The 15,337-nt window shown below is 42.5% G+C and overlaps 1 protein-coding gene across 1 annotated transcript in view; it reads right to left on the bottom strand.

Annotated features, from left to right (window-relative positions):
* Positions 1-748: 748 nt before the first annotated feature.
* The window catches only part of HTR1F (5-hydroxytryptamine receptor 1F), a 250,822-nt gene continuing 236,233 nt past the window's right edge, over positions 749-15,337 (bottom strand). Inside the window, exon 3 of the mRNA XM_075850914.1 lies at positions 749-2,013. Coding sequence (XP_075707029.1) covers positions 885-1,988 — 1,104 coding nt within the window. The 5' untranslated portion in view covers positions 1,989-2,013 and the 3' untranslated portion in view covers positions 749-884. The remainder of the gene's footprint in view (positions 2,014-15,337) is intronic.

The following is a 15,337-nucleotide window of genomic DNA, read 5'->3' on the forward strand; positions in this document are numbered from 1 at the left end:
TTTTTGGAAAATGCATTGTCCGTAAATTCTTTCAAAATTCAAATGCATTTCTCCATTCTTAATATCTTTCCTTAGCATAAAGACTTGAATCAAAAGACTTCCTTCATGCAATTACTGTCCTGGAAATTGTAGAGCACTGTAATGTTGTCTTTTTTTTAGACAATCTCTCTTTATTTAAAAGGTTCCTGGACAATAAGTTGATCACAGCGTGTCCTGATACGGGGACCACAAGGAACCAGCTGTAATCTGTGGGGGAATCCTGCAGCAAATGTTCATTTCTCCTGCAGCGCCACCACAGGAGAAAATAAGCATTACATGGTGTCCATTGAAATTAATGAACGGTATGTGCAATTGACAGACACGCTGAGTCCTCTAAAGTTGGAGATGCTCTTTATAGCCACTCTCCACTCTACTGTCCTGTACAATACAATCCCTTTAAAATGTATTCTAATAAATTCAGAAAACTACTTTTTTTAATGAAAATAAATGTTATATATCTTATATCTTTTATCTATCTTTTCTGTGACAGAAAAATAATAGAATTATGTAATGTATTGATGATTTTACAAGATTTAATGGGGCAAATATAGAATAAAGGAAAAAATATATATATTTTTTTCATTTTTTATTTTTTAGCTTCCTTTATACTTTAACATTTTTACTTTGAAAATTTCGCCACCACCAAATGTTCAGCTACAGTAAATAACAAATAAATGATGCAGCATAATATCAGGTAATGTAAAGGTATTTTATCACTTTAGCATTTAGATGAAACTGTCTCATAAGAAAATATGGTCAACCATCGGTCTGCTCAGTTTAATTGTTCTGTAGCATAATACAGGTTTACAAAAAAGAAAAAAAAAAACATTTCAAGTAATAATTTTTCATAGATAGTGTCTGCAGCGGATTAGTTTCTGAAATGCTTTCTTAAAGTCTTCATTGAAGATGGTATAAATAAGAGGGTTAATTAAGGAGTTGAGGTATCCAAGCCACGTGAGGAAATTGGACATATCGTCCGAGATATAACATGCATCACAAATATTCACAATAACTTCCTTAACAAAGAACGGAAGCCAACAAATTACAAAAGCACCCAAGATTAAGCCTAAAGTAGTGGCAGCTTTACGTTCTCTATTGCTGGATATTTTTTGCTTCCTCATTGCTTTCTCATGCCTATTTTCTGCTCTTGGGTTTCGTATTGTGATATGGATTCTGTCGAAATCCGTCGAGTGGTCTGAGAAAGACTTCTCTGCTATACACAAGGTAGAACTTTTCCCACAAGCTTCTAAAAGAACTTGGCCATTTTGTTCTTTCTCACATCGACTCATGTTGCGTTTGTGATATAAGGATTTTGCAGCTCTATAAATTTTATAATAAAGGATAAGTATTAATGCCAATGGGATATAAAAGGCTCCAAATGTAGAATAAATAGTAAAAATGATATGGTCGTGTTTAATGATGCATTCATCGTCACGATTTTGTCTTTGGTGCCGCCAGAACAATGGTGGCATAGATATGAATATAGAAAGGATCCACACTACGGCAATCATGATGGCAGCATGTTGGGCTGTTCGCTTTCTGGCATACTCCACAGCATTGGTAATAGCTCTATAACGATCCAATGCAATTGCTGAGAGATGCAGTATTGAACATGTGCAACAAGTGATGTCCACGCTTAACCATATGTCACACACCACTTGACCCATGACCCAAGTTTCCTTTACAATATACATAATACTGAAAGGCATCACCAACACAGCGACCAGAAAATCCGTCACTGCCAGAGAGCATATCAAATAGTTGGCAGGATGATGAAGCTTCCGTGTCACAATGATTGCAGCAATTACCAGAGAGTTTATTGCAGTTGTCATCAATGTCAAGATCGACAGAGTGAGTGAAATAAGAATTCTGCTTGTAATCCCTTTCGTTAGTTGTTCTGTGCAATTATATTCCGTTGTGTTTAGAATATCCATATTCTTTCTAAACATAAAGTTCACAGTGGGCGGTTGATAGCTAGAAAAGGAAAGAAGACATGTTTAATGATACATATACACATTTAAGTATGCTATTCTGTGATTATGATAAGGAGCACTTCATTCTTTCGATGAATTGAAAAATTTGATTCTGCAACCATGTTTGTATGGATAGTATTATCATTATGTCAGGTTAGATTTGTTGTTGTTTTTACATTTGTTGCACATTTGTTGTTATAATGCAATATATCTAGCTGTGTTCCATTATTGATGATTATTTGAAATGTCCTTATATACTTATTTAAAAGAGATCAGAAAAATACATATAAATATAACCTCTTTCCCCAGAAAACATTACTGTTCATAAAGTCAAATATAGCACCTGTTTAGATTCCCAATGGTTTCATAGATAGATAGCCAAACACAGATAATTATATGAAAGATAGACAAATAGATAGATAGATAGATAGATAGATAGATAGATAGATAGATAGATAGATAGATAGATAGATAGATAGATAGATAGATAGATAGATATGGTTACTTAGATAGATAGATAGTAAGATAGATAGAGAGATAGACAAATAGATAGATAGATAGTGTACCGTCCACGGCCACGGACCGTCAGGATTACTAACCCCCCTGATGGCCGCAGCCATGGATCTGTGAGTGTTGGCTCATATCTCCTCCCTAGGAGACACCAGTCCTCACTCTCACTCCGTTCTGCTGTGTCCCGTAGGGTGCGCACGCACGCTCGTTCCCGGCCTTAAAGGAAATGAAAATAATCATTAATTAGCCCATGATCACCCTGGACTATAAGAAGGGCCCTGCCCCTTTAGTCCTTGCACTTCGGGACTTTGTCTGTATTGCAGTCTCGGAGGCTATGTTTTGCATTTGTGCCCTCAGAAACCAAAAAAACTCCAATGTCTAGGATTGGTTGGAGAGACAACCCTAGGCGGAACAGCGCTAAATAAAAAGTTATCTTCGAAACTGTCCATTCCCGTCACCATAGTGTCTGCCTATCTGGACTCAGGGTCTGCAGCAAACTTCATCCAACAAGACCTAGTTGATCATCTCCAGTTGCCCACAGTCCCTCTGGAGACGTCTCTGGCTGTTGCCTCGGTGAATGGACTTCCCCTGCCCGATCGAGTTGTATCTGAGACCAAGCCACTGAAGCTCCAAGTAGGAGTTCTTCATACCGAACTGATTTCATTTCTTGTTTTACCTAAAGCCGTCAATCCTGTTCTGCTGGGTCTGCCTTGGCTCCAGTTGCATGCTCCAGTCCTGGACTGGAATTCAGGAGGAGAAGTCCCAAATGTCTCCACCGCTGCCTCTTACAGATCCATCCCGTCCAGCCTCCTCTGCCTCAGTCATTTGTGGGATTACCTACTCACCTTTCCCAATTTGCGGACGACTTCAGCAAAAAGGAAGCTGAGTTTCTTCCTCCACACTGGTCTTATGACTGTCCGTTTGAACTGATTCCTGGCGCTTCTCCTACACCCGTGGATGGGTATATCCTCTCTCCTTGCCAGATACACAGTCCATGTCGGCCTATATCAAGGAGAATCTAGAAAGGGGTTTCACACAAAATCCTCCGGGGCCGGGTTCTTCTTCGTTAAGAAGACAGATCTCTTCGACCCTGCATTGACTACCGTGGTCTCAACCAGAACACGGTCAAGAACAGATACCCATTGCCACTAATATCCAAACTGTATGACCGCATACGAGGAGCCAGGATTTTCTCCAAATTAGACTTGCATGGGGCTTACAATTTTATCCGAATCCGTCAAGGTGACGAGTAGAAGACGGCGTTTAACACTCGAGATGGGCACTACAAATACCTGGTGATGCCCTTTGGTCTGTGTAACGCTCCCGCGGTCTTCCAGGAATTCGTCAATGATATCTTCCGAAATTTTCTCTATGTCTGTGTTGTGGTCTATCTCGATGATATTTTGATTTTCTCTCCATATCCGACGACTCATCGAAGGCATGGTCATCAAGTTCTACTGCGTTTAAGGGAGAATCGTCTGTATGCCAAACTGGAGAAGTGCGTCTTTGAAAAAAACTCTCTCCCCTTCCTGGGTTACATCATCTTGGATCAAGGTCTCAAGATGGATCCTGAGAAAGTAAAGTCTGTCCTGGAATGACCACATCCTCAGGGCCTGCGGTCTATACATAGTTTTTTTGGATTCGCCAAATTCTACCGGCAGTTTATCCCAAACTTCTCATCACTCACAGCTCCCATCTCTACTTTTACCAAGAAGGGTGTGAACGCCAAGGTGTGGACTCCAGAAGCAGAATCTGCATTCAATAGCCTCAAGAATGCCTTTACCTCAGCCTAAATCCTCCATCATCCTGACATCTCTCGACAATTCTCGTTGAAGGTGGACGCTTCCTCTGTTGGTGCAGGTGCAATTCTGTTCCAGAGAGGCCTCAAAGGAAAGGCAGGGATAGGTGGCTATTACTCGAGACTTTTTTCCTCCACAAAGTGCAATTATTCTATTGGGGATCAGGAGTTACTGGCTAGGAAATTGGCTCTGGAGGAGTGGAGACATCTGCTAGAGGGCGCAGCTCACCCTATTCTGATATACATCGACCACAAGAACGTTACATATCTCCAGTCGGTTCAGTGGCTGAACCCCGTCAAGCGAGGTGGTCTCTGTTCTTCACCCGTTTCCAATTTGTGCTCCACTACCGTCCTGCTGACAAGAATGTGAGGGCCGATGCCCTGTCCAGGTCATTTGAAACAGGACACTGTGGAGTCCCCTGAATGTATCATAGACCCGTCCTGCATTATTTCAGCTAACCCTCTGCCAGTTAGGGACATCCCTTCGGGGAGGACGTTTGTGCGGTTGGCAGACAGGAGGAGAATCCTTCGCTGGGGACACAGCTCCAAACTGGCTGGGCACGCGGGGGTTCGTAAGACGCAAGATCTGATTGCTCGTCATTTCTTGTGGCCCAAGCTGCCCAAAGATGTTGTGGACATTGTCGCTTCCTGCACTGTGTGCTTCCAACAATGTTGATCACTCCAAGCCTGCCGGACTGCTCCGACCTCTGCCTCTGCCCAACACTCCCTGGTAGCATATAGCAATGGACTTTGTCACAGACCTTTCTTCCTCACCAGGATGCAATACAGTCTGGGTGGTGGTGGACCAGTTCTCGAAGATGGCACATTTTATCCCGCTGACCGGCCTACCTTCTGCTCCTCAACTAGCAAAGCTCTTCATCCAGCACATCTTCCGCTTACATGGCCTGCCCCTTCATATCGTGTCCGATCAAGGGCTTCAGTTTACCTCGAAATTCTGGAGAGCCCTCTGTAAACTCCTAGATGTGAACTTGGACTTTTCCTCAGCCTACCATAACCAGTCCAATGGCCAAGTCGAGAGGATTAACCAAATCATGCAGAATTATCTACGACACTTCATTTCCATGCAGCATGATGACTGGGTACAGCTTCTTCCTTAGGCCGAGTTCTCATACAACAACCACACAGGTGAGTCCACTGCTTCTACACCGTTCTTCCTTGTCTACAGCCAACATCCACAAATTCCTCTTCCTGTTTCAGCTACGTCCCAGGTACCCGCAGCTGACTCTGCATTCGGGGACTTTCTACAGATCTGGCAGCAAACCCGGTCCTCTATTCTGCTGGCAGTGGATCGCATGAAGCAAAAGGCGGATACAAGAAGAAGAGAGCCGCCTCAGTATCTTCCAGGTACCAAAGTCTTGCTGTCCTCAAGGAATATCCATCTAAAAGGTACCTTCGTACAGGTTTGCTCCCAGGTTCCTCGGACCTATTGAGATCCTACAGCAAATTAACCCTGTCTCGTACAAGCTTCGGCTGCCTCCTAACCTCAAGATCCCCAACTCCTTTCATGTGTCCCTCCTGAAACCTGTGGTCCTGAAACACTACACAAAAACGCCTAGCCCTGCAGTTGCTCCCAGCGTTTCTTCCGATGTGTTTGAGGTTAAGGAGATCCTGGACTTCAAAAAAGTAGGAGGAAGAACTTTTTATTTGGTGGACTGGAAGGGGTTTGGCCCATTGAAGAGGTCCTGGGAGCCAGAAGAGAACCTTAATGCTCCTACCCTCATTAAGAAGTTCCTCTCTCGCTCTGGTCCTAAGAGGAGGGGGCGTAAGAGGGGGGATACTGTAGCATCCACGGGCGCAGACCGTCGGGATTACCTACCCCCCGATGGCCGCAGCCATGGATCTGTGAGCGCTGGCCAGCATCTCCTCCCTATGAGATGCCAGCGCTGACTTCCGCTCCATTCTGCTGTGTCCCGTAGCATGAAAATAAACATTAACATGATCACCCTGGACTATAAGAAGGGTCCTGCCCCTTTACTCCTTGCCTGAGCGTTGTTGTGTTTACCCATGTTAGCCTTAGCAAATGGTCCCTTAGTGTTATCCTGTTCCCGTAGTTCCCGTGCCCTGCTACCTGTATCCTGTATCACGTGCTATAGTTGTTCCTGTGCCTTGGAGTGTTGGAGTCGTGTTGTGCCACCTGTCATGCCTGCTGTCTCACACCCCATCAGGTGTCATCTGCCTGCAAGCCCATCTGTGCCTAAGCCTCCGCTACTGTCTGGACTATCTAAGGTACTCTTGTACTAGGACTGTTGTTTGGCCAGCTGCTACTCCGCTATGGCGGTGCGGCCTAGTGGGTCCACATACACACGGATTATGACAGATAGATAGATTGATAGATAGATATGATTACCTAGATTGATAGATAGATAGATAGATAGATAGATAGATAGATAGATAGATAGATAAATAGATATGGTTATCTTGATAGATAGATAGATAGATAGATAGATAGAGGGACGTAGCTAGGGGTGGCAGGCGGGGCATGTGCCCCAGGCACAACTTAGAGGGGGGCGCCAGCGCCACCTCCTCCTGCACTATAATTGTACCTGTGTCTATAGGACACAGGTACAATTAGAAGCATGAATGGCCGGGTACGTTCCGTGCCCGTCCATTCAGCTCTTTTGTACGAGACGCGCTTCCTTCGCTGAAAGGCGCTGAATGACAGGCAAAGTCATCCTGCTCAGCCAATCAGCGCCTTTCATAGATGCTTCGTTCAACCCCCAGGAGACCTGTGCAGAAAAGAGCAGGTCTCCATTGCTGCCGGACGGCGTGGGAACGGGATTAAGGTGAGTTTGAATAGTTTTTTTTTTATTGTATTAAAAAAGTGTGTGGCTGTATCTACAGGGGGGCTTTATCTACACGGGGGGACTTTATCTACCTATCAGGGGGGCTATATACTGGGGTGGGCTATCTATGGAGCACCTTACACAGGGGTGGGCTATATCTACAGGGGGGCTATATGCAGGGGTGGGTGATCTATGGAGCACTATATACAGGGGTGGGCTATATCTACAGGGGGCCTATATACAGGGGTGGGTGATCTATGGAGCACTATATACAGGGGTGGGCTATATCTACAGGGGGGCTATATACAGGGGTTGGCTATCTGTGGAGCACTATATACAGGGGTGGACTATATGTGGAGCACTATATACAGGGGTAGGCTATATCTACAGGGGGGCTATATACAGGGGTGGGCTATCTGTGGAGCACTATATACAGGGGTGGACTATATTTGGAGCATTTTATACAGGGGTGGGCTATATCTACAGGGAAGCTATATACAGGGGTGGGTGATCTATGGAGCACTATATACAGGGGTGGGCTATATCTACAGGGGGGCTATATACAGGGGTAGGCTATCTATGGAGCACTATATACAGGGGTGGACTATATGTGGAGCACTATATACAGTAGTGGGCTATATCTACAGGCTGCTATATACAGGGGTGGGATTTCTGTGGAGCACTATAGGGGGAGCTATTTGTGGGATACTATATACAGGGGTGGGCTATATCTACAGGGGGACTATATACAGGGGTGGGCTATATCTACAGGGGGGCTATATACAGGGGTAGGCGATCTATGGGGGGCAGCTATGGGAGGCATTATACTGTATGGGGGCAGCTATGGGAGGCATTATACTGTGTGGAGGCAGCTATGAAGAGCATTATAATGTGTGGGGGCAGCTATGGGAGGACTTTTATTGTGTGGGGGCAGCTATGGGGAGAATTATACTATGGGGGCAGCTATGGGGATATTATGCTGTATGGCGGCAGCTATGGGACATTATGCTGTATGGGGGAATTTGTTTTGGCATTGTACTGCATGGGGGCATCTGTGTGGGCATTATACTATATGGGGCCATCTGTGTGGGCATTATACTGTATGGGCCATCTGTGTGGGCATTATACTTTATGGGGCATCTGTGTGGGCATTATACTGTATGAAGCATCTGCGTGGGCATTATACTGTATGGTGGCATTATACTGTGTGGGGCCAGTATGGGAGCATGATACTGTGTGGGCTGAACCAGGTATGTATGGGCGGGGATTGGGTTGGATTAGACCCGTGGCTTAAAAGAAAAAAAATTCCCGCTCCGCGCCGCATCGTTTGTCCCTTTTTGTGATACTTGAAATTCTAGCACTGTTTACAAGGGGGGGGGGGGGGGGCTATATAGCATTGTATGGGGAGGCTGTAAAGCCCTGTCTACAGAAATGGGCTGTATGGCACTATTTACAGGGGGGCACTATCTACAAGGGTGGGCTATGTGTGGCACCCAGGGGAGGGGGCCCCAGTCAAAAGTTTGCTATGGGGCCCAGTGTTTCCTAGTTACGCCTCTGGGTGGACTATAAAATATACCATCGTTGCATATAAGTCATTGCAGTACAGTAATAAAACATCTTATTTTTTAAATATAACATAAGAGAACTAGTCATAAAAACCTTACAAAGTACACCATGACACCATGATGATTCCCATATACATATGTGTCTTTTTTTTTTTTCTAAGGATAAAGGATAGGATTAAGCCAACATCTGCTCACTTACTGAGGAAAGACAATTTTGAAGAAGAAAAGCACCCGTTATGAAAAAAAAAATCTGTCAGTAGAAATTATCACAAGAGAGTCTAGAAATATATATGCCTGGGAAATAATACATGCATTGCAAAAATTAAAAGCCACATTGAAAATATGCTGCCTTCTCTGCAAATGTACTGTATATGTGTATATCTTATACACTAAATTATTCATGATAATGACTGACTGGGTGATTTTCCAAGTCACCTGTAACAACGCCTCTCATCTCTGAGTTCAAATAATCTGGGCTTTTCGGGACCTTATAGAAATACATAGACCCAGATTACCTAAAACAGGCATTTTATATGCCAAAATTAGGCTTCGTTCACATCTGTGTTGGAGGCTCCGTTAGGGGCCTCCGTCGTAGATCCGGCAGGGATTACCGGAGATAATAACGCAGCATGCTTAGCTATTGTGTCCGGTAAAATCACGGACAATCGACGGAAAGCCGACAGAACCTATAACTTTCAATGGGTTCCATCGGCTGCCCGTGGTTTGTCCAATGGAACTGTTGCTTCCTCTGACGAAGCAGAACAACGGAACGTCACAACGCTGATGTGAATGAAGCCTAAGAAAGAAGCTCGCTGGAGAGAGATGTGTCAAATTTATTAAGGGTTGACCGTGCGCCATAAACTTAAATCTACGGCAGCCATGAGTTGGCGTTGTTTTAGCTATAATTTTCGCCAATTTCTGGGGTAAATTATAGTAAAATTGTCGGGCCACCTCCTTATGCTAAGCCACGCCCACTTAAAAAAAAAACTGCCAACAGCGGCCTAAAAGTGAAAAAGGTCACACATTTTTCCATAAACAGGCGTGCTTCAAAATGTGCAACTTTTTCATACCACTAAAGTGGCGTAAACCTGTTGATAGATTCCCCCCCATAATGTTGAAAACTATTAAAGAGTCAAAGAGGACCAGTCTTTTACTATTCAAGGCAACTATTTAGTATTGCCGCGTCCGCCAAAGTCAGAAATATTACAATATAAAATTATTTAACTGGCCGGGTAAATGGAGCAAAAAATTGCGCTTTTTTGTCACTTTGTGTCTCACAAAAAAAATGGAATAAAAAGTGATCAAAAAGTCTTATATACCCCAAAATGAAACCAATATAAGCTACAGCTCGCCCCGCAAAAAACAAGCTTTCACATCGCGAAATCGACAAAAAAATAAAAAGTTATGGCCCTCAGGCTATGGCGACACAAAACAAATTTATTTGAAACAATTCGTTTTCTCTTGTAAAAATAGCAAAACATGAAAAAACAATATCAATTTAGTATAGCCATAATCGTATTGACCGCACAGCGAACGCCGTAAAAATGAAATCCAGAAAACAATGGCGGAATCACCCTGGGTCCCATTCCATCCCACAAAAAAATGTTTTTCCAGTTTCCCAGTACATTATATTGTACAATAAATGGTCCCATGAAAAACTACGACCAATGTGATTTGTCATTCCTCTATTAAGCCTCTTAGAGATTTATGAATAAATTGACAACTGGGTATTACTTTCTTTGTTAAAGGGGGCGTTTCCCTATGGAGTCTGAAACTGTGAGAATTGGACAGTGTCAGACTGTGTAGGGACACCCCCTGAACTAGTGACACCCAATTTATTCATACATTTTTATGAGGAATAATACAGGAATGGCACATCGCAGAGTTCTAAGAAAAAGTTCTCCAGTATTGTTTTACCATGGGCACTACAAGTAGTTACTAAAAAGGATATGTAACGGGCGCTGGCAGGTCCACTTTAAGGGGTTATTTTTCTGCTTGAACATAGAAGAGTAAAGTGTAATGTGACCCACTTTGTATAGAGTAAAGTAATTTATTGGTCAGCGTGGACATACTGTAATCTCAATAGCAGCCATTATATGTATTATTCTAATAAATATATTTAAGAAAATGGCCACATTCAACATAAGTGTGTCACATATAGACTCGGGGTGAATTCACATGGTGCAGTCATATCGGCATAGCACACCTTCTAGAGTCACTGGACTTGTTTTTACAGCTAATCTCTGTATATAAATCACTTCTGCTACAGTCCACACTCTTTAACCTTTGTGTCACAAAAATGTCCTGGCTCCTCTATTATCTTTTCAAGCTCGTTTTATGCATTCATTTATTTTCTGCTCATGCCTTGATTTTACGTTTCTTTTTTTTTCTTATCATACATCAGTCCACATAAATAGAAGTCCAGATTTTATAGCACAGCTCTGTTGACAACTTGACAATTGCAATGAATAATAAAGTAAAGATAAAGCTTAAATCTTACTTCATCATCCCCTTATCATAATACATTATCACCTTAAATATCACATCTTGACATCTCACTACATGTCAGACTATATGACAGCCGGTTCTGCATATAATATACTAAAAACTCCACTTTCAAACAATTTTTTATCACACACCACATGAATTGTGGGAGAGTGAGAACCTATAAGCAATTCTATATTTATAACCATTGAAATTCCTTAAGGCAAGGCATAATCCAGCAAATCTGATAATTCGGCAAATACTTCCAGAACGAATTAGGGAATTTCTCTGATTAAAAAGAAAAATATATGCTGTAGTAGCAGATTCAGTTAGCATTTATTTTTAGCTTTCCTTCTGAAGGTTTTCTCCCCGTACAAGTAAATGATTATATATATATATATATATATATATATATATAATTTACCTGTACGGGGAGAAAACCTTCAGAAGGAAAGCTAAAAATAAATATATATATATATGAGGGTTCCAAAATCTAAAATGTCTGATAATTCAGCACCTACTTACGCCATCACCCATGCATATTAATTGTTGAATATCTTGATATAACCTATATTTTGAGTATCAATTCATTAAAGTAGGAGTCAAATTAAACATTATTAATCTATAGTCACAAGGGAAAACCATCGCTTGACCTTTTGTTTCACTAGAAAGGGCGAGGAGATGATCTAAAGAATTTCCAACATGTTATTTTTCAGCAGCCACATGGATGCCCTAAAACTATAATAGCCGTCCATGCAGCTGAGGAGACGAAGTGTCACAACACTCTCCTTGCACCACTGCCACATTGTTCTAGCTATCACAGCGGTCGGACTCCCACCGATCGAACATAGGTGCCAATTCCTAGCAATATATCAACAATCTCTGTCCTCTGACAATGCCTTTAAAGGTCATGAACCCTGATATACTTGAGTTGGGTTAATCAATTGCAATCGAGGAGCACTTTATATATATATACTGTATATATATATATATATGTATATATTGATTTTTTTTCACACATATATATATATATATATATATTTCTTTATATTCATATATATATATATATATATATATATATACATATATATATATATATACATAGATATATACACACACACACACACAAAATACTGTGCAAAAGTTGTGAAAAAATGCTGCAAAAGAACGCTTTAAAAAATAGAAGTGTTAACAGTTGTTTTTTTTATCAATTAACAAAATACAACGTGAATGAACAGAAGAGAAATCTAAAACAAATCAATATTTGGTGTGAGCAGCTTTTGCCTTCAAAATAGCATCAATTATTCTAGGTATACTTGCACAAAGTTATGGATGTTGTAGGATTATAGACAGGTGACAATAATCATCATTTTCATATGAGGGTTGAAACACAGACATTAACTGTCACAGAAACAGCTGTGTAAGAGGCTTAAAACTGGGTGAGGAACTGCCAAACTCTGTGACAAATGTGAGGTTGTGGAAGGCAGTTTCATGCCACAGGTCCACTATGGCAAGACTGAGCACAGCAACAAGATACAAGGTTGTTATACTACATAAGCAAGTTCTCTCCCAGGCAAAGATTTCGAAGCAGACTAGGGTTTCAAGATGTGCTGTTCAAGCTCTTTTGAAGAAGCCCAAAGAAACGGGCAACGTTGAGGACCATAGGTCAGCCAAGGAAACTTAGTGCAGCAGATCTTAGACACGTCATGCTTACTTATCTTCTAAATCGGAAGATTTTCAGCAGTACCATCAGCTCAGAACTGTCAGAAACCAGTGGGACTCAGGTACACCAATCTACTGTTTGGAGAGATCTGGCTAGAAGTGATCTTAATGGATGAATTGCAGCCAAAAAGCCATACTTTCTACATGGAAACAAGGCCAAGCGACTCATCTATGCAGGAAAATATAGGAACTGGTGTGCAGAAAAATGTCAGCAGGTGCTCAGGACTGATGCGTTCAAAATGTGAAATATTTGGCTGTAACAGAAGGAAGTTTTTTCTCCGAAGGACTGGATAGCAGTACAATAATGAGTGTCTGCAGGCAAGAGTATAGCATGGTGGAGGTTCCTTGCAAGTTTGGGAGTGCATTTCAGCAAATGGAGTTGGGGACTTATTCATGAAATACAGGCAGATACTTATACATCATGTAATACCATCAGGGAGGCATCTGATTAGCTCCAAATGTATTCTGCAACAGGACAACCACCCCAAACATACAGCCAATGTCATTAGAAACTATCTTCAGCATAAAGAAGAAGAAGGAGCCATGGAAGTGATCAGGGGCGTAACTAGGAAAGACTGGGCCCCATAGCAAACTTTTGACTGAGGCCCCCCTCCACTGGGTATCACACAACCCCCCCTTGTAAATAGGGCCTCCCTATAGATTCCGCCACACAGCGCCCCCTATAGATAGCACCATACAGCCCCTTGTAGATAACATCATACAGCCCCCTGTAGATAACTTCATACAGCCCCCTTGTAGATAACGCCATACAGCCCTCCCCTTGTAGATAACGCCATACAGCCCTCCCCTGTAGATAACGTCATACAGCCCTCTACTAACGCCATAAAACCCCCCTGTAGATAACGCCATACAGCCCTCCCCTGTAGATAACGCCATACAGCCCTCCCCTGTAGATAACGCCATACAGCCCTCCCCCTGTAGATAATGGCATACAGCCCTCCCCCTGTAGATAACGGCATACAGCCCTCCCCTGTAGATAATGCCAGACAGCCCCCCTGTAGATAACGCCATACAGCCCTCCCCCTGTAGATAACGTCATACAGCCCCAAACCCCCCTTGAGATAACGCCATACAGCCCTAAACCCCCTCTGTAGGTAACGCCATGCAGTCCCCAACCCCCCCCCCCCCCAAAAAAAAAATGGCCTATAGTTTGTCCTACAAAAGACATGCATCCCCTATCCACAGAATAGGGGATACATGTGTGATCGCTGGCAGCGATAAGGAGAACAGGGGACCGAAAGTCCCCCGAAGTTCTCCATGACAAACCTCGGACTTCCAGAGTCTGCGCAGTTCAATAAAAATGAAAGTAGCGCTGGTCACGCATGCGCACAAGCGCGACCAATGCACAATTCATTTCTATGGAGCTGCAGACAGACCCCGGAAGTCCGAGGTCTGTCATGGAGAACTTCGAGGGTCTTTCGGTCCCCTGTTCTCCTTATCGCTGGGCGTCCCAGCGATCCCACATGTATCCCCTATCCTGTGGATAGGGGATGCATGTCTTTTGTAGGAACAAGTATTAATTGTGGAAGGGGAAAGAAGGGGAAGACTTGTGGTTCAATTGAAGAATGGAAAAAAAAACAAAACTTTATTTGTAAACAAATATTATGAATATTTAAAATTATCCAACGCAGGTCCAATTATATTGTGGTGCAGATGACCCCCAATCCTACATTATTAAAGGACACAATTTGCCTCATAAATTGTATGTTATTCAATGTTGCTATCTGGCAGTGAATTAGTGTAAAACAACCAATAAATATTTCTGCCAAGAGTATCAGTGCAGGTTACATAGTTACATAGTTAGTACGGCTGAAAAAAGACACATGTCCATCAAGTTCAACCAAGGGAAGGGAAAAGGGAAGGAAAAATTTCTACACATAGGAGCTAATATTTTTTTGTTCTAGGAAATTATCTAACCCTTTTTTAAAGCCATCTACTGTCCCTGCTGTGACCAGCTCCTGCGGTAGGCTATTCCATAGATTCACAGTTCTCACTGTAAAGAAGCCTTGTCGTCTCTGCAGCTTGAACCTTTTTTTCTCCAGACGGAGGGAGTGCCCCCTTGTTTTTTGAGGGGGTTTTACAAGGAACAGGATTTCACCATATTTTTTGTATGTGCCATTAATATATTTATATAAGTTAATCATGTCCCCCCTTAGTCGTCTTTTTTCAAGGCTAAATAGGTTTAATTCTTTCAATCTTTCCTCATAACTTAAATTCTCCATGCCCCTAATTAGCTTCGTTGCTCTTCTTTGTATTTTTTCCAACTCCAGGGCATCCTTTCTATGAACTGGAGCCCAGAACTGAACTGCATATTCTAGATGAGGCCTCACTAATGCTTTGTAAAGTGGTAATATTACATCCCTGTCCCGCGAGTCCATGCCTCTTTTAATACACGACAATATCCTGCTGGCCTTTGAAGCA

The sequence above is a fragment of the Rhinoderma darwinii genome, chromosome 2 (genome assembly GCF_050947455.1).
Source record: "Rhinoderma darwinii isolate aRhiDar2 chromosome 2, aRhiDar2.hap1, whole genome shotgun sequence".
In the NCBI taxonomy this organism is placed as follows: domain Eukaryota; kingdom Metazoa; phylum Chordata; class Amphibia; order Anura; family Rhinodermatidae; genus Rhinoderma; species Rhinoderma darwinii.